Genomic DNA, 20,808 nt, shown 5'->3' with positions numbered 1-20,808 from the left:
GAAAGTAAACGCAAGTACGACGAGAGTTTCTTTACATTCGTTTTTCTCTGCAACTGTGTGTGTGTGTGTGTACATCCATATATATATATATTTTTAAAAATTACATATGAACATATATACAGTCACCACTACAAACTCTACAGGACGCGTGACTACGGAGCTAAACAGTAAAAAGTAGGATCGGCGAACGGAAATGGTTCGACCAGGCGATATTGTCGCAACGAGATCGTTAGCGCTAACGAGAAAAGGAAAGGAATCGCGCGATGATCTAAAAGATTGAGAGAAGTATGCTGATCTCGAGGCGATGATTCGCTTCAAATTCCATCCCTCAAATTTGACTATGTAACTGAATGAAAGAAAAGAAAAAGGTAGTAGAGAACTGAGCTTGCGCACACTTACGAGCTAGCGGTTGTAAGAAGGTAACGAGCGCGTGATAGCAGTTCGTCGCTAAACGGTAAATACGTGTAAACTCGGTAACCTCGATGAAATCACAATCGTCGTACGATTTTCGCAACACACGCACGCACATATTATATATTATATTTCGTATATAGATCTCTATGTTTATGTGTAACGTATAAGCTATGTATCAAAATTAAAAACGGTACTCTTTCCGCGCCGGTAAAACTCGCGCGCTGACTATCAGGGTGGAACGCGCGCACCCCTCCCCGTTTAAATCGAAGATTTATTCGATCCCTTTCTTCCGCTCTTCAATTTCTGATCCTAATTGCACACGGGTTTAGCGGGATTAGCTGCCATCAGCTGTGCGCCCGTCGACGAGTTCTATAATCAATTATACAACTGCGAGTACTAATCGGAAGATTTTTAGAAATTCGTCGACGCGCGGGAAACTAACACCTCTCGACGATTTCTAACTAAAATTGAGCCTCGTTTCGAATTCTAGCAGCTATAGGTACAAGTACAGATATTAGACCGCGGATGCTCACACGAACCTTTATAATTCAATCAAAAAGTGTGTAGGAAGTTATTTTGTACAATGATCTCGTGCAATCGCGTGAACGTCCAACGGTGTAATTATTATATCGTAATCCGCTAATGTGATCCTGAACACATGCTTATTTACAATGATAACCGGCCGATGGTCGGAGAAGGTAACCTATTATAGTCTGAACACCACGATGGAGAATTTCTAGCACGGTTTCTAAAGCGTCTTTTACACCGGTGTTTCTTTTTTTTTCGACCGCCTCTCGTAACAACAGGCTGTCGTAATTCGTATCGGACCGACCCGTCCAGTGAAATCATCGCGCGTGTAAAACTGGAACCGAAAGAGACCGGAGATCGAAATCGAAAAACGCGCGGACGTGAGAACGCGTAGCGATTTCGCGGATAGACTCGTCGCCGAGAAATTTCGCGGCTTCTTCTCTTCTGCCCGAACTGGTCGGCGTTGATTGCCCACCGTGGAAACCGGTGATCCCGGTAAGATAACAGGACACGGTTTTTCTCCGAAGCGAAGTAACCTTTGAAGTATCACGGAATTTAATAATGATAAAAAAGAAGTTTCATCAGCTGTATTAATTCCGAGGACGAAGATTGGACCGACCCTCGCGCTTGTTAGTGTCTCAGACTCACTTTAAAACAAACTGCACGGGTAAAAGCAATTTCGACAAATCGAGTCGATAATTTTGGGCGAAGCGCATAAGCTGGATTCGTGACTGTGGGAGGCCGCGAGGTAACCGATTTCCAAGCCTCGAGGTTTCGATCGATCGGGTATCTCGTTCTCTCTCTCTCCGTTCTCCCGGGCGTGTACACGCTCCGTTAGCGTTTCATGGTTGTCGAGAGGCTCTCTCGGGCACGGCGTGGCTCCTTTATTGCGTTTCACTTTCGCGATGAGCTTGCCCGTCCGATCGGGGCGTGGCAAAAGTGTAACGCAAGAGAGGTCCGAGGCCATCGGATCGTATATGCGTGAGGCAAGAAAAACAGGGCCTGCCATCCTCTCTCGAGGCTTTGCAAACAGATATCTACCGTGGAAGCTTAGTCACACCGAAGTAACCGTGCTGCATCCTTACGAAATCGGCTCGTTCTCTTAAATGGATTTTATGAATCATTTACAACTTTTAAAGAATCTTCGACAATTTATGCTTAAGTCTTTCCAAAGCGTATTGCAAAATAATCAAAAAGGATTTGAGACAAGCAAACCGAGTCCTGTCAAGGTCGCAAGAGAGCCAATATTGAATGGCGCAACTCGATCTTATCAGCTGGTTATCAAGGTCGCAGATGTTCGCGTTTCATCTACCCGAAGGCATCTACAATTTAGAAGATCGGTCAGCATTCCAGCCTAGAAAGCGCGAATCGTTTCTCACGCGTCGCCACCCAGATCTCGTGGACCCGCGTTTCTTGCAGCGAGCATCGCTTCGCAGCCTCCTTGGGAAAGAAGACGTCCGCAGCCTTTCCTCTTTCGGGCTCGTCGCGTCGCCGTTCCGATCGCGTTTACCAAGGTCAAGAGGATCTCGTGCCCGCGCGGCTCGCTGCACCTGCGCTACTTGCAGTGAATGTACATAGTAGAAAGTACCGATAAATTGGCACCCAGTGTCGCACCGATTCGATCGCCACGATACGCTCCCTCTCGCTTTTCAACCTACTCGCGTCTCCTAATTAACTCACATCTCTTACACTCGTTCCATTATTGATTTCAATTTTACGCTCTCTACAATCTTTGGTACCACTGCCTATTCAATTCTCTCTTTACTCTGACGCTGGATATTGCTCAATGGAACCCGGTGAATTTCATTCAACCGCTATTCGAAAAAAAGTTCTACGTTGATTACGAGTCGGTCGCGCAACCGTCCGATGCCAATTTTCGCGTAATTCGCGATCAGTGTACAATTAATCGAAGCGGGCCGCTTGCCACCAAGGTCGACGCGCCTCCCATTACGAGTGGCGATTAGAAAGTGGCAAACGAATTCGTAGCGCAGTCACGAGCGGAAGCCAGGCGATTAGATCGTTTTCGCCCCGGGTACAATTTTCAGCGACCATCCGCAGGAAGCGAGAGGGACTGGATCGTGTGGGATCTATCTAGCCGCATCGAGCCTCTCTTGCTAATCATCGGCAACAGGAAGCCGGTTTTCCGTGTCAGTAGATTCTGCGTGCTTTCCCACGTTTCAGTATTATTTATCTTCGTCAAATTTCATCCTCCACGCGTTTTTCTGTGAACACCCAGCGGTTATCCCTCGGGAGAACGGACTTGTACCGTTGACAAATTGAATCTTGAAAACCAGAAACTGATAAAAATCTTTACGAGAAGATAATTCGATTTTTTGCAGGGCTAATGACTTTCTGCTTTGTAAGAACGGTTCCGGGCTGGGATACTTCCTTAACCGAAGCAAACTTAATGGCTCGTATCGTTCCTTCCGGCTGAGGACGATTTTCATTTTCGGATGATTGACAATGGCACAGATCCGCCCATCGGTTTCTAATTTTATTGTTCGCTCGCTGCTGGACGGCACTCGGTACCATGGTCCAGACTAGAGTGGCTGAAATTCGCTTTCTAGCTCGTAAAATCCGGCACGTTACGTTTTACAGATAGATCAGAAAATAAATAATTTCGATTTTTTACTTTTGTACAATTGGTCGTTTCGATTGACAGCCTGCGCGTTTTCCTATATCACGAACATTCGATAAAATCGGTCTACAAAGTACGACAGAAGAATAATTAGGATTCATTTTCAAGAAATTTTGTATCTTTCTCTCCTGTCGTTTCTTTGTCGATCAATTGCTGGAACTCTTTGCTCTGACATCTAAGATACTAAACTATAATTACTTAAAAACTAATTTTATCTGCTCGGTCGAGCAAGCTCGAACATTTTAGGCACTTATGTAATCGTTAAGGCACCTCGATACAAGTTGAACACTTCCAGTAAGGTATAAAAATCGGGGAATGTAAAATTAGAAGTCGTTCCTATAAAAATAATTCACTTCGTCCTTAGAAAACTTGACCACTATAGTTGCGACGCGAAAGTCCTCGCAAAAATCTCGGTGTTTAATCTGGTCCCTCGGCTCAAGTGTTATTCGCAGGGGAGATCGGCGGTGAATTTGCTTCTCTCTGCTCCTCGTGCTCGCTTTCGGGTCTGCTAGTGGTGCTGCTCGACCTCGAGCTGAGATTATCCCTGTCACTGAAGTACGATGAGTCGCCTCTCTTCTCCTCTAGCTGAAGCTGTTGCTTGTCGTTTCTGAAATCATCCCCGCCGTGACCCAGCAACCCCGGGAAGTAAGGTATGCCCTGCCTCTGTGATGTGATCTTGCCCATGAAGCTACGGATCTCTTCGAAATAAGAATCGTCCGCCCTGGGCAATTGGCCGTGGTACCTGGACCTGACCTCGTCCAATATCGTCGGTCCATCGGCGTCGTGTTTTTTCAAGTGTCTGTCCAGGTTCGTCTGCTGGCCGAAACACCGCTCGCACAGCGGACACTTGAACGGTTTCTCCTTGTTGTGAATGTTCCTTACATGGCGCTGAAGATTACTAGAGATGCTGAACGATCTCTCGCAGTACTTGCACTTGTACGGCTGCTCGCCCGTGTGCGTTCTTAAGTGCCGCGTCAGGTTGGCCGATCTGGGGAACACTTTACCGCAGAATTTGCACGAGTATCTGTCCTTGGGCTTGAGACCAGCTTGCACGCTGATGGAGTAGGGTGGGAGAGAGGAGGGTTGTTGCTGTTGCTGCTGACTCGAGTGACTTTGTTGTTGCTGCTGGTGTTGCTGACCGGCGGAGGGACTCGGGACTCTCGTCACTGCTTGCGACGAAGGAGACGATGCCGAGGAAGTGGTCGAGGAGAATCTGTTAGGTGGCAAGGGTACCATCGTTGGCAGGGCTCGGACTTGGATCTTGGGCAGTTCGGGCACCGGCGAACTATGATGGTGCGACCGGTACATAGCTTCTAGAACTAAAGGATGAACCGCATGATGCTGAGGAAACAGGACTGTGTGGTACGGGAGACTTCCACCGAGGCTGTTCTGATTCAACACTTCGATTTCGTTCTGATTCTCATCTGTGAATCTCTCCTTCTTGTGATCGACGCGAAGGTCCAGCGGCTCGCAGTCGAGGTCCTCCTGATGATGAGTCTGAGGCGGCCGGGCCGCGGGACTCATATGCGGCTGTTGCTGGTGTTGCTGTTGGTTCGTGGGACTCGATAAACCCCGACCGTGGCCGTGGCTCAAGTCATACGGCAACTCCTCGACGTCCGGCACGCGAACGCTAAGCGGATAGATACTCGCCTGTTTTGGGCTTATGTGGCCCGGCATTTTTCTTGGGCTCGAGTCCTTCTCCCGCATGGCTGGGGGGTACTTCGGGTCGTGCAACAACGTTGGGGGCAGGGTGATGTTACCGAGATATCCGTTCATCACACCGCTTCTGTCACCCTCGGCCTTGCTCCTTCTCGTCGTCCGGGATGATCTGAAATGAACAAACAATATTATGAAGCATACAATTTTTTCAATAATTTATTCAATTAGAATTAAAAGTTGCTATCAATTTTTTAGAACCAAGATTTGCATAATATTAAATATATGAGATGGACGGAATTATGCCGTATGCAGGTTATTCTCATCTTAGTCTTAATTCTTATTTCAAATTATTCGCATACATTAATGCGAGACGTGGGCAACGAAGTATAAAATTGTATTCGATAGATTACGAAGGCCAACCTTGGTGTGACTGATGATAATTCTTTTGGCCAAGAGCTACAAAATGATCTCTAGACTGCTCGCATTTTTATTTATTGACGTCATACTCGAATATATTAATAATAAACGCATTACCATCCGACCCCACATGCCGAACATACGCCATTCCATCGCTGAACAATAACAGTACAATGTCTATCATTTTCGAAAAATAAAAACTATTTACACGTTTAAGTTCTACTTAACGGAACTGTGAATACGAGAATAAAGGATTGGAACAAGAAACGTTATCTAAGACAGAATAATCTTGGCGACTTCATTAAATTGATACATTTCATCATTAGATTGATTACATTTCAAGAACTGTCTAACTTGATCGATATAAATAAAAACAATACATAATTAAAGATTATATGAAACAGCGCGTGTCCCTAGCACCCTCTTTATCCAGTATTGAAATCACCAAGTCTCTGGTGCGGTGGCGCATGAGGTTGCGCCGAAGCGGGACGCTCGCGGCGCGGGCGCTTCCCATTCCGCCGAATTAACGTTTCGCTTTCTTTACGGGAACCGAAGCGATTCTCGATAAAGGAAGCCCCCGTCTAATCCGAGAAATCGAAGAATCCTTTCACAGACAACGGTGCCGTTTCACGAGGCAGTCACCGATCCAGTTACCGAAGAGGCTAATCCCTCAGCTGGTCGTCTAGTTTCAACGAAAGAGAAATCCATTGGCGACGGGATCAGTGACGGGAAGCAAACCGAGAAGGAGGGAAGAGAAGGTGGAGTATGCGGCGACAGTGCAAGAACCCCGTTCCGGCGTAAAAGGAGTACGGACAAAAAAGCTCGCGAGCGACAATAGTGAAAAGCGTTAATTACGAGAGCGGAGAATGCGAAGTGCTTCGGCTGGAATCGAAAGTGTACCGAGGACTTCGCGATGCGTACACCGTTTTTCCGTTGCCCGATGATCCAGAACGGCCGAACGGTTTCGTCCGCGAGTCGTTAACCCGTGGTTGCGTGTAAAAACCAAACACGGATTCTTCGCGGCGCGCCAGGAAAACGGTACTCCCGGAGCGTCTTTAATAACACCGTAGCCATTAGTACGCCCGTTATTGATGGACAGCGAGAAAGCCGATGAATACCGAACTCCAACAATAAAAGCACTGCTGCTTTCTTTCTCCGGGTATCGTAGGGAGAGCGGGTAGACACAGAGCCGTGTCATCCGTCTAGATGTCGTTGATTAGGTTCGATTTACATATCGTACTTTCCCTCGCTCCTGGACGACATTCGCGGCCGTAGAGAAACTCGCTAATCAGATCGTTAGTCAATTTGGTATTCGTCCAAAGGATTTGTCTCCTCCTTATCGCGTTATCGGTAAAAATTTCGCACCGAGGGTCGAGGGAACGATTATTTTGCGAGCCTCGAGAGAACTTCGCCCGCTGATTTCCGGTAATTCAATCGCGAGTCTTCTTGGAATTTCGTTTCCCTCGAGCGAACCCCGGCACCGCTTTATCTCCCTAAAGGTGGAGTTTCTCTCGAGCGACTTCGTGAGTAATGTCCTCAGGGAAACGGTAGCTGGTTCCGTGGAACGGCAAGCGAAATAAGAAGGAAGGAGATGCGGGGCGCACGAACCTTAAAGACTGACATCTGTTACGTGAATCAAGCTTGACTTGACGTTCGAGATCAGGATCCGCACACACGTGGACGTGTGCACGAGCGCGCACCGCAACACGTCGAAACGGTCACGATCCAGTTTTCGGTTTCTAGAAAGTCGGGATGAGCCGGGCGTGGTTTGTCTCGCTTCCCCTCTCTCCTTCTTTCACTCTTGCACCCTACGCCTTTCTTTCTCGCTCGTTGTCGTCCTTGTCGGTATGATTTCTCTCCCGACATTCACCTACGTGTAACCATAAGTGCGACATCAGGGCCGCAATGCACGCACGTCAAAAGCGTCATTCGAAATTGCAAACGTCTTTTTAGCACCTTTTTTTTTTCTTACCCGAGAAGATATAGTGTCGCGATCTTTGCACGTCGAATTTGAATTGCCAATGAAACTGTTTAACGCACGATGGTTCACAGCTTGCCATTAATATTCATTCGTTTTATGAAAATCGTTGGTTCGTATCAAAATTTTCTGATCGACTCGCAAATTAATAACGAGGATCATTAATTCGCAAGATTTCGAGGATGCGCGGTATCTGAAAATCTCTCACCGAAAATTCGTCCCTGCGGCGCGCGTAAAACCGTTCACCACTTGTTACCCGAACGGGTCGCCGTCCCTGGCCGGGTTGTCAGGCTCGGGGAAGATTTCAATCGTCGGTCGTTTCTTTTTCTCGTGACGCAACATCTCCTCCTTTTTGATCGGCGCGAGAAAAAACGGTGTGGTCAGAGAACGAGAGAACGAGTAGATATTCAAATTCGACGGTTAACGAGTCATTTCATGCGCCTCGCCTTCGGCCGTACCCGCTATTTTTTTCGCGATTACACGTCGCGCGATAATCTTCTTTGCGCAATTAACTCGCGACTCGTGCTTCGCCGTTGTCTCTGATTAATCGTGAAACCCTCTCTGCTTTCGGATTTCGTTTTAAGGTTCGGTTATCAACCGTGAAAGCTTTCAGATGTAAGTTATGACCTTTTGGAGGAGCCGTGTAAGAGTCCCGCGATCCTCTTCCTCAAAAGTTTCGGCGATTGTCGCTGTGAAATCCGGCTTACAGTCTCGAAAATGATAACCCTATACTTTATCATTTAAACGTTGAATCGCGTAGTACGCATACTCTCGCGTCACGCGTATTTTAATGCAGGAAATCGTTGAACCGAGCGCATAATATCTATTATTATTCGCGTTTTCTTTATTTGACATCTCGTACATCGAGTGCAGTTCAGTTTTTTGTAAATGTAAGAGCCTGCTCATTAGCATTACGAGAAAGCACTGGCAACGGATTTCGGCCGATCTTGATCCGACTTGTCCCGATGTACTCGAGGCAGGAAGAACAAGAAGAGGAGGAAAGAAATGCTCGTCGATCCGTGTCCTTCCTCGTTGCACCGGTCCCGGTATGAGGCACGATCGTTGGTGCCGATAAGGGGGCCAGGAGGTGCCGGCATTTAATTACGACGCGCGCCGCTTTAAGCACCGCCTTGTACTGGAGATAAAGTGCGCGACGCCTAAATTCATGCGGGCCGCGACACAAAAATATTGCCGCGCGATCCTCGGAACCGGGGAGCGGTCTTGTCATCGTTGTAATTGCTTCGACGACCCGTAATATTGTAATTACCCCGATGACGCGCGAGAATCTACGCGTCCCGCCGTTATCCGATCGAAAGCGCCGATAACAGAAAATCACGGAACCCTGTTGTTAATATCCGGGGACGTCGGCTAATTATAGCCCCGATTGAAAATGAGAAATTGAAACATTAACAGAGAGATTTTTTAATCACTGACAAACCGCTTTTGTTGAGTAATTACAGATTGATAGGAACGGAAGGTTTACCTTCCAAATGTCCATCCTGCTCGTAGTATTTAACAAGAATTGGAAACCTGATGATGGATGATTTTCATCTATTAATAGGACTAAATTGGAGTAAGAGCGATGCGAAACAGAGAAGAGTCGGTGAAAGGTGGGTAAAGCGATATACATACAGTGTGCATATCGGTTCCCCTGCTGGCTTAATCGTTTTCAATGTTACTTTCATTCGGGCTGACAGGCGACACCGTTCATTATTCATCGAATGATCCGCGTTTCGTGGTGCTTTCCCGCGGCCCTGGCAGAATTAATTTGTCGACAACGTTTCGTACGGGGCCGCAGTACACGCGCGTGCAACCGCTGATAATCCCTCCGCGATTATTATTTATGATTTCGCCTCCGCCGACTTGAAAGCCTTTCCGATGCGCCCACGCACCGGGAACAGACGCGGCGCGGAGCATTTCGGCTCGTGAAACAGAGGGAAAGGAGGGCGATCGGAACGGAATAAAAAAATCGGTGAAGGATGTGTTACGTTTCGATTGCAAGAGAGACCTTAATGAAACGTCTTTAAGTCTCCTTTCTTTATTTTTTCTGAGAAATACGCTCGTTATGCGCAGCGTCGCGTTCATTTCGACTTTAAACTGATTGATGAAAGGTGGTTAAGCTAAATGGTCGCGACCAATTTAAAGAGTAAATTGGTCCGCATCGAGAAAGCGCGCGCCTCGCAGTAGAAACTGTCCGTTCCTGGTTAGACGCCGTGCCGCCGTCGCCGCCGCACCGGTCCGGCTATTCTACTTACGGACCTCGTATGTACCACGCGTTTTTGTTACGTGTCATAATCTTAAAATGAGGTACTACGTATGCAACACTGACAGGAGAATCTTTAATATGCAAAAACACATTTTTATACCGTCAAGAGTTTTATAAGTTTATGCGTTTAAAAAAAATTGTTTTCCTCGCTTGATCTTATTAATATATAATGAAAATTATCATTTTAAATTGTATTTTACTTTTTTTTAATGACATAACTTTACGCAAATACAGAAATTGATAAGGTGTCTGTTTCTAAAGATGAAAATGGTTTATGGGTTTGTTTAGAAAGAAGAATTTCTCCGGCTGGAGGACCAATTTGTCGAACGCTTAAGGATCGAGTTTAACAGCGATTCGTTGGAGTGAAACTAAACCGCGGTAGGTACAAGGTAACTGCAGGTGCTCTCCTAAATGGAAAACTCTAGCCGGATGATGTGTTCTAATTTGAGAGCGATTCGCGAGGTGTTCAAGCGAGAGGGAGAACAATTTACAGCTGTTTAACCCAGCGGGAAACATAGTGGCCGATCGATTCCTCCTTAATGGTTTTAGCTGCAGACCATACGCAGAATAGTTCGCTGTCGGAATGAAATACATGTCGATCACAGAAAAATGATAGCAGACACTTGCCGATGAAATTCAAGACATTTAACGTTTGGAATTTTGTCTTCCACTCTCACCTGACTTTCCGCGTTGCTGCGTGACTCATTCTTAAATAACAAAATATTTTATAGAAGTATAAAATTCGTCATCAAATGATTTATGAATACTCGTTTAACCATTTGCTGATACATGATTCAGGAAGAACGGTAGTCGCTTTCCCGCGGGGATTGCACCGTTCCATGGCAGTTTACGGGAACGGTAATCGGCAGGAGTTAGCCAAATATTTCCACCGGCACCGGAAGAAGATTATGCCATTTATAGACGTTAAGATCGAGGGCCCGCGACAATGGGCCCGCTGAGAATTATTCTCACGGGTCGCGCAACGGCAACGCAACGCGTTTAGTACCGCGTCTGGTAAACTGTATAACGGCCATTTGTCTGCAAATTACGCGATAACACGTGAGGGACGGAGTATGAAGAAGAGGCACGCGAGAGGAAGGAACGGGAAAAGAAAGTGGCTCCGCGAAAGAACTTCCCTTCGAGTCGTTAATTGCCATCGTTTCAGACTTCGGTTCGAGCGAATGCCGGGATTACATTTTTGTTTTGCGTAATGCTGGAATTCGAATGTCTCTCTGACTCACCGCTAAACACTTTAATAGGAAATCTAATATTTTGAAAAGAATCTGATGAAATGAACGCAATATGTAAAAACATTTTCCGATCGGTTTAACTTGATCAACGATCATTCTTTCACCGTCGATTTGCCTCCTCAGAATTCCAGACATTTGTCGCTGCACGAATGTTCGTACAAATCGACGTGATATTTGGATAAAAATAAATTCGTTCTTTTATTCGTATGGCATCGGGCGACGATAATCCAAGAACGTCGCAGAAGCCAAAGTCGCAAACCGTTCTCGAGGCGTTTCGCAAGAGTCCTGTAAAAGAGACAGGCGACGCTAAAGCGGCGAGAGAGGTGTCGAAAGAAGCGACCAACTCCCTTCTCGATCCGCTATCGGAAAATTGTTTCGAAGCGTTGCGTTTCCAGGGAAGGAAGCCAGCAGCCAGCTGCCGGCTGAAGAGAAAGGCGCGGCGAATCAAGGGGTTTCGTTGCTTCGCCGAAACAAAGACATCAAACGGTCTCGCTCCGCCGTTAGACCCGCCAACAGGCCATCATTCTCTCTTTCTCTCTCCTTTGGAATATGCCCGCTGGCGGACGTCCGAGTTTACGAAATCGCATCGTGGTCTCTCTTAAATCGATACTGTTTTTTTTTTCTCTCTTCTTAAATTGGTTGTTAATAATCGAGTTTTAGTAATATCAGTTTCGAGAATCTATTATGTCACGACGGAAAGATTAATGAAATTATATATGATCGTCGTGACTTCGATCGTAAATACATTTTACTGCCCGCCCCCCATGGCTTCTTCTTATTTGAAAATAATAATTTCGCTGGAAGTACGACATCGTAATTTATTTTTAATTTCTGCGTGACGAATCTCCTAAAAGTCGATCTAGTTAAAATGGTGTAAAAACGGTGGTAAACGGCGAGCTCTGATTACTTCTCTTGGTTCTGCGTGTTGTAACGTAACGCTAAAGAACCCGATGTGTCGTTTCTGCCGTATCGGAATCGCTGCATCCGGTGATCGTTTTTGCGAATCGACCGAGAGTAGACTTAGACACGTGCAGCACTGCTTGTCTTTTTCGTGGAGGAAAGTCATCGATCCGTTGCTCCTCCGCGATTTCACTGTCGATCCAACTCGGAATAAATAGATCGCAAACATCATCGTGCTCGCTTTCGTCATCTTTCGAAAAGGTCGTCGACCATAAAAGCTCGAGAACTTTATACTAATTCGTGGAATTCAGGAATTTTTAGATAAGCCGGAGACAAGGCATCGTATCGGTTATGTAACAAATGAATTTTGATCGTTTCTCGTGACCGACATCGGAGAGTTACGTACGCGGCCGATAGAATTGTGATTTAAAAGGAGTGAAACCTGTGGCAGATGAGAAAACGAGCAGATAGAAAATGGACGGCGGCAAGGGGGAACGCCCCGCGGGATCGATGACCCGATGGTAATTCAATACGACGACGCGTAGAAAGCGTCTTCTAATTAATGCGTCGCGAAGGTAAAGAGGATCGTGATTCCCTTTCCGTGATTAATTGCAATGGTCCCAACGGGGTCGCGGAACGAGCTTGTCAGAATGTAATTATCCAACTGTTGCGCAATCGAGTCTTATGTTCGGCCCAATTTCCAGCTGATCGATGCATTCAGTTGGATCCGACAGGTCTTCATTGTAGAGCTCTATTAATCAGAGGACAAGGCGATTGGCATAATTGGACGAAAGCTTCATATTGTTTTTTATTTACAATGAATTTCTAACGTAAAACGAATTAAAGATATTGAAAGAGAATAAGATTCTTTCGAATGTTGCGTGGACTTGTTAATGAAAGGTGACTGTGACATTAGTTGGGATCAATTGGATTTTACCTCTGATTCGGAATGAAAGAGTTCCTTCTGTCACACGGAAACTGTACGCGCTCTTCTTGGGAAAGAAATGTGCCAGGAATAGCGGTAAGTCTGCCCGCGGTTCGTGGAGAAAGGAAGACGACCGAAGATAGTTGACTAACAAAACGATGATTTCGTCCCTGAGTTGCGTGAATATTTCATGAGAAGACGGTCGCGGAGCCACGAGAAGTGGACGCATTCGAAGATAACGACCCAGAGACAAGGAGAGAAGAATAATGCAGGATATCGCGGAAGAGGCGCGAGAAAGGGCGGCGAGGAGGAAAAGCAGAGGAGAATCGGGTCAACGATTAGATGACAAGGAAAATTCATGAAAATCTATTCCTGATTTCATGTCCGATCGTCGTATACATTTGCGGTATTGCCCTGTTTCAAAACTCTGAGGCTTCCTCAGACACTCCAGCGTTCTTCCCCAGCCCGCAGCCACGTGTACCGCAAAGTCCCTTATTTTATTTTGCCAGTTGAAAATTGCGATCATTCCAGATAGGTGTGAGGGAACTGTCGTTCTCTTGATTAATCAAATAATTCTCTCTACAAGCATGGATATTGACATTGAAAAATCTGAATTGTAAATGTAATTTATTTAATTCGAAAGCTTTCAAGGCTCCGGATCAGACGAATTTCCTGAAAGCCAGCGAATCGAAGCGTCGCGTGTTTCGGGTTATTGGAAATAGCGATGAGAGAATCGTTTCACGCTTAGGAGCTATTGGGACGTTCCGGGAAGGCTTGAAGCACCTTAATGAGCACGCGATGGGCTCCGACTTGCTTCCCCATAGGGTATTCGTTCCGAATCGCGTCCTTACTAGGTCACCGGTAGCCGATCATTATTAGAACAACCATAAATTGAGCTACCTCGTGAGAATTTTTTAAATTGGAAGAGGAACTTCGTTTTTTCCTGCGCAGATTTCCTCTTATGTAACTATGCCATCGGTCTTACCGATCGACAAGCTCGAGTCTGCACTTGCAGAAGCAAATCAACCAGAGGATAAATATCGTAACCTTCGATCGTAAGTATGGCGAAGCAAACTGATGCACGTGCACGTTTGTCGCATCGTCAGACACCTGCGAATCCGAAGAAGTGGCTTTCAATGGGTATTGAACGTAGACGGTGACTCGTCGCGGCTAAAAAGAATGAAGAACTTCCCTGTCTTGCATGTAAGCCAAGGCTCCAGTGGTCAACGAAAAACAGATGTTGACCGTAAAGGATCCTCGTTCAATTTTCGCAAAAGATTTATTTCTTTGGTGTTAGTTTCTTGTCTCCTACGATTATCTCCATTTGGGACCGTTGTAGATAAAGATGGGACGTAATCTGAGGCCCTTCATTGCTTCTTAACTGTGTCTGAATTCTCATTCATCGGGTCTCATTACGTCTACTGCGATTCTCTCGCTGTGTAAATTGTTTTATAAAGTATCACATTACTGATCGTTTTACCAAATGTAACAAACTCGTACAAATGATTTATCATTCCCTATCGTTTCAATGCCGAAGCTATTACGATAAAACAAAGTATCATCGAACTTGTTATTCCCAGGTGCTGCACACAATGAACTTGATCCCATCGGTGGTACGATAAAAAAAGGCCATAGTCCGTGGTGGAGTCAAGGTACGGCGGACCATACATACCTAGTGGTACATACCGGGAGATCGTTCCTTCCAGTCATCCTTAGCCTCCGAACATGGCAATCCTTGCATGATTAATCGAACAGGCCAAGTTTGGCTATCCGCGTAACAGCGGTAGAACAACGAGAGGAAACAAAGAGAATAACTGCGAGTGAATCGAGAAAAGCCGAACGGCGAATTCCCTGAGCGCGCATTAAATTACCTCGTGTCGAAATGGTTATCATATAACATTATCTCCTGGACCGGTTGAATGTTCACCAGGAATGTCCGAGGATTGAAATACAAGGGAGTAGGGAATCGTAATTCATCACGCGGACTCGGTAACCGCGTAATGAAATTAATATAAAGCCGCGTAACGGATGTCTGATCGTATCGAGCACGACCGCGTAATTAATTACGCATCGATATCGATTATAACCGGATGATACGGGTATTCTTATAATTGGATTTCAATTGAATCGGCGATTGAAACGCGCTCGGTTGTTCTTCGGTTACCGCCACGATTATCATCGTTACGTCACGAACGTAGTCTCTGGCCTCAAATTTAAATCGGCGTGATCGTTCTCTCTGTCGCGAAACGACCAAGGACGGTTTCGATACACTCGATCGAATTCGATCCGCTCGTTTCTACGTCCGATTTCCCTTTCAGCTGAACCGATATTCTGTAACGCGACCGAACGCGGTTCGATCTTGAAAGCGTCGCGATTCCCCGCGCACGCTTTTCGGCTGTAAATCACCGAGGGTACAAAAAATTGCACGCTCATGTTAATGTCCGGTGATTGCGGCGCGCTCGTAAAAATGTCGTCTCGCACGCCGCTGGCGCTCCGACACTCGCGAACGATCCTTTCGGCGCGGCGTGCACGTGACACGCCCGCTCGAGCTTTAAACCAGTTTATAAATTGTCGGTTTCTTTTCTCACCTATCTCGCTGCTCGATCGCCGAGATTAACTCTTCGCGGGCAGAAAAAATAGAAACCCCGTACCATCACAATTCCAAGGTTTAAAAATAGTCTGCTCCATTTGCAATAAGGAAGAGGATACGATAAACTGGTAAAATAAAAAAATTATTGGTTTTACGATTGCACGATATAAGTTGCTTTCATACATTGATACGAGCTTTCGTACAAGATCGTAACTTTACGGAACTCGAGCTCGTCCTCGGCTGGGATTTTTCCCGGCGACGCGACGATGCGATGCGGAAAGTGGGCGTCTCGTCTACGATAGGTGGGATCGCGGGACGGCAATGAGCTTAACAATGGCATTGCGGTACGCTGCTCGAATTTAATTTGAAAGCAGCGAGGCCCTATTGTACGGGTACGTGTACGTACACGCGTATAAATAGACGCGGTCGGTGCGCGTGCCCACGCGCCAGGCTTTGTGCCACTGTACGTCCCCCGTGTCTCCGCCGTCGAATTTACATTTACAACCGCGCGTGCAGTTTAGAAAGAAAAAACGCGTATAAATTCTCGTTAAAAGCGGACTTAACAGTAAACATAATAGGTTCTTGTATTTTAGAGTACGTAGTATAAAAAGAGTAACAGGAAACTGAGTTCCCTGAATGCACGAAACTGTTCACTTTGCACCCGTACGAGAGCAACATTTTTTAATTTTTCTATCATGCACTGTGCGGGAAAGAATGCAAATTTTTTACCAAGGAAATTTCTAAATTTTTTTAGTGTAAATATTTGTAGACTACAAATCGCCAGTGATCAATGAACCGTGATTTTAGCAAAATATAACTGTACGCATCTGCATTCGTTGATCATAATTCTGTGCCAATTTCCGACGCGATAATGATGTAATGGAATGACAAGAGGACGAGAGACGGTTTCGGGGCCGGCATTGTCGTTCAGGAACCGTTTTATTGCCGTTTGTGCCAGTCCAGAAGGCGAGGACATTGTTCGACCCGCTCTGGGAGTCTCTCATGATTGTCGCGCTTTCCATTCTCGTAATAGGTATAGTGGCCCGTATTCAAATAACGTCGGTACACGTTAACGCATCGCGATTGTTGGGCAATCGGTAAAAAAAAAGAGGAAGCTAACCGCGTTCCACTATCAGACTTTTTCCAGATTCTGTCGATCCTTAATCGTTAATAGCAGAAATGTTTGTGTGTATCGCCGTGTTTGGTCAATGATTATTTATATCCCTATCAAATTGTCATTTCGTACCAGAATTATTATTTATTATGCACGGTACGATGCGATTGTCCAAATATCAACAGAAACTCTTGGTCATAGCTGCTTAGCTATAAATCGGGACTCGTTATCGATCGGGAGCATTAATTGTAAAGAAACCCGCCTATGTAAATTAGTAGCCGCGGGCAAAAAAAGTGGAGCGGTGAATTATTACACAGATAGGGGAGACGCGGCCGCGAGAGGAACCGCTAATGGCGTGCGTCGCGGATCGATCGGCAAAAGGAAGAGAACGGTGGAGAGAAGAACGAGCGAAGGAGAGATACCAACAGGTATGTGTATTGGTTTCGCGCGACCGTTTAACGGTCTCGTCGGTCTATTTCGATCGGCGCGGTCCCGGCAACAAAAATGGAGGCGCCTCGGCCTCGCCTGTTATCAATTAACTGTTAACGTAGCTGCACCCTCGGTGCACCGTAAGTGGCTGCGTGCACTATCGAATGGCGGTGGCCTGTTCGCTATGAATAATGTATCTCGGGTTCGGGGAATTCGTGGCATTTAATCATTGGATCGTTAAGAGCGGACGTACGACGACGACTCGTTGCAGATTTATGCGGCACCCACGAATATTCCTGCATCGTCATGAGAATCTTCCGCCTCCTCCGATTCGTACGACACTAGCAGTAAATGTCGCGTCACTCCGCGTGATACAACGATAACGTTATCGAAAGGTCCTGCGATGTGCATACAATGAGTAAAAGCGAACCGAGACAAGTACTTTTCAAAATAGTTTTTTATTTTTCAAGGATACGATGTTCTAATGAGTGCATAAATTCTCACATTTTTACTAAACGTTCATTAGTTGCGTCTACCGGTAAGTACCAGCAAGAAACATCGTTGAACGATTTCGTTCGCGTTATTAAACCGGTCGATACACGAAGTACTTATTTTTTTGAGGATATTATAATCGGTGAAAGAATAGGAAGAACATTCCGATGGACAATAAACGATTCACTGAATTATTGACGTAGCTATTAATTATCGAGAAATGAATTTCATTGCGAATATTTTTTACTCGTAAAGCTGTTAGGTTCGATCGCGGATTAATGGCGCCCTGTTTACAACAAAAAGTATATAGTTTGATAAGTAAACGAGTACGGCTTCGATCGACCGAGATAGCTATAAAATTAGAAAATCGTGACAAATTTTCCTGTTGACTCCGAACTGATCTTTGTACCTACGACGGTAGGCATTATATAATCCATGTTACGATTAAATGACCAGCTTATAAGCAAAATATTCATAGTTTGCAAGCGGACTGAGAAATTGCCAATTTAATATGACTTTAATTCATCTGTTTGCAATTGAGATTATAGAAGTTGCGTCAGCAAATGTTCCTCTTCGATGTTTCATGAGATTATCCATGCTAGGTTGAGATGGGCGCAGCCTTGCAACAGTGCAGTGGTCAGAAGGCGCGCGCGTAAATTTATGAACGAGGAAACACCGAGGGGATCCGGCGACCGTAGGGAACATAGCTCTCGCGGTGTCTCGTTGGGTTGAGCGGCAGAACGAAACGTTCGGTGATATAAGGACGAGAGGCGTGGGCGACGCTTACTTTTGCCAGGCGGAATCGCGACGGAACTGGTTCCGAGCGAATTAGACGAGAGGCTGGCTCATGCGTTACGGAAAACGATCTATGGATCTATTCGTTATCCGCTACTTTTATCTGTCCGACGCGAAACGACCGACTTATATTCTTGCCGCTATAAATTTTCACTTCGCCAAGATTTAAATCCCGGCTCAATTTCCCTCTTTGTTGACGATCTCAAACCGTTGGATTTAATTTTGCTGGAAGCTGAGAAGATCTATCGGCTCTTAATCTTTCGCTCTACTGTTCTTATTAATACAGGGACTAGATTTTATTTAATCCATGACAAAACAAAGTTCAATGAAATGTGCGACAACGGCTACATTTATTTTCCTCGCAAAATGTATTTTTAGTACGATTGCAGTTTTACATTAAGGTGCAGGAGTATGAGTCGTCGACGAGGACAGGTCAGTAGCCAGAGGAAACGTCTCAATCAATTTGAGGGCAGGCTGGCGCGGTTTTCTTCGCGGTCGGTTAGATTCACACGGGGAACGCGCAGGTTCATAAATATTCAGAGGCGCCGCGGTGAGGCAAGCCGAGAGCCCTTGCAACGGCACCGCGCGGAAACGGGCAAAAAGGAAAAATAAATCGATTTACCTTATGCGTCATTCCACGACCTTGAAGCCGGGGTGGTGAAGCTGCCGCTGCTGGTGGCTGTCACTTCCGGTGAACGGTTTCTCACTTTCCGTTGCGTTTCTTTTCGTTTTCCGTTGAAACCCGTTTCTCTTTATCTATTTTTTATTACTATTTTGCTTCACCGTTCGACGAGTTCACTACTCGGGGGAGGGAGAGAGAAAGAGAGAGAAAGAGAGAAAAAGAAAACGAAAGTCAGTCAGGAAGAGAAGAAGAGGTAGAAAAGAGCAAAGGAAAAGGAAAAGTAGGAGGCACTCCGGTTTTTCAACAACAGCACACTAATCCTCGTGTACACACTCGGGCACTCTTCTTCTTCTTCTTCTCGTTCGATCCACCGGATCGTGTTCTACGTGTATCCAGATCGAAACGTCCGATCATGCATCCCGATGATGTTCGACTCCTCGCGATGGGATCCCCTCGTGGCGGCACAGCGACCACGTGTTCGCGACGCACACGCTTTTGAAACACGCTTTCGGTCAGGGAAGGTGCTCGTCACGCGGCAACTATCCTCCCCCGTGTCATCGACTACAGCGAAGCGTATACGCGCGTTAACGATTCTAATTGCTCTTCCTGTTTGACTAGACGTCGTCACTAGAGCTACGCGACGATGGATCTTCACCGATACACGTGCTCCACACCGAGCGTGCGTCCGCCGCGTTTATCCTTTATCCTCGCGGGTGACGAAGGGTGGCGCGTGGTGGGCGTCGATCGATCTCGTGGATCGTGTCGACAGGACAGCCGAGTCCTGACTGTGCTCGTTTCCCTGGCTCGTAGCACCGAGGAACGGAAGGAGTCAAAGCACGTTGCTCAGCACCGTCCGGCGATCGTTTGGTTGCTCCTTGTCCAGATCCTCTCTCGAGGCGTGTGATATCCCCCCCGTCAGGTCGCCTCGTGGACGAAGCGGAATATCAGCGAAGGAGATTCGTGAGACGCGACTCGCTGCGAACCGTGGTACTCGCCGAGGCGGGTAACGGAGAGGAAACCGTGCGCCGTGTGGCGTGGTTCGGCGAGGCGCGGCAAGGCGAGGCGAGGAGTAACAGGAGAGAAGAGAAGAGAGGCTGTGTGTACCGTGTACTACTCGGTGGTGAGTAAGCCGAGCGAAGCGGAGCCGAGCTGCGTCGCGGCGAGCAGAGACGGGAGAACGCGAGCGGAGCGCGGCGTGGTCGCGATCGGCGAGCAGGGACGGTGAAACGGAGCAGTCGGGGGAGAAAAAGGTGATCTGGCCGAGGGAAAGAGACGAAAGTAGACCGAGAAAGCGAGATGAGCCGGCGTTCAGAGAAAGAGGGAAGAACGCGGCGGTGAGCGCGAGAAGAACACGGCCGCGCACACAGCGAAGAAGGATCCCGCGGCGGATTGGGCGGGGAGACTGAACCCGTAGGTTGGTAAGTAAGTAGGTAGGTAGGTAGGTAGGTGAACCACGAGGAACACACCGGTACGGTGGACCTTCGTTCGTTTGCGACGTTGGGTAGTCTGGGTGGATCGCGTCGGTGCGCTCTCGAGGATAGCTCCCCTGCGCTGCGTGTTAACCGTGAGAGACGTCGGGAAGGTAAGTGTTCTGCTCTCTCGCAGCTCGCAGCGGCGAGCCGAGCCGGAGTAGCACCACGCCGGCACGCGACCTGCCCTCTCCCACCCCTCTCGTCGTTCACTCGTCTCGCGATCTTGCTCCCACCCTCCAGCCTCTTCTTCCTTTTCCCATAGCAGCTCTCCTTCTAACGCTCGAGATCGTTTCCTCTGCCAGGTTCCTCCTCGACGTTC

At 46.8% G+C, this 20,808-nt stretch overlaps 1 protein-coding gene across 1 annotated transcript; it reads right to left on the bottom strand.

Moving 5' to 3' along the window:
• Positions 1 to 26: 26 nt before the first annotated feature.
• Positions 27 to 19,961, bottom strand: LOC108628575 (MDS1 and EVI1 complex locus protein EVI1-A). Its single transcript, XM_026816588.1, has 2 exons — positions 19,018 to 19,961; positions 27 to 5,408 (listed from the first exon to the last, which is right to left on the bottom strand). The coding sequence occupies exon 2, from the start codon at positions 5,354 to 5,356 to the stop codon at positions 4,016 to 4,018; it is 1,341 nt and encodes a 446-aa protein (XP_026672389.1). The 5' UTR covers positions 5,357 to 5,408; positions 19,018 to 19,961; the 3' UTR covers positions 27 to 4,015.
• Between the last annotated feature and the right edge of the window lie 847 nt (positions 19,962 to 20,808).

Source organism: Ceratina calcarata, unplaced genomic scaffold (assembly GCF_001652005.2).
Source record: "Ceratina calcarata isolate Rehan_Ccalc_2016 unplaced genomic scaffold, ASM165200v1 scaffold53, whole genome shotgun sequence".
NCBI classification, from domain to species: domain Eukaryota; kingdom Metazoa; phylum Arthropoda; class Insecta; order Hymenoptera; family Apidae; genus Ceratina; species Ceratina calcarata.
Note: the sequence above shows the minus strand (reverse complement) of the source record. Positions and strands in the feature narration are given on the sequence as shown.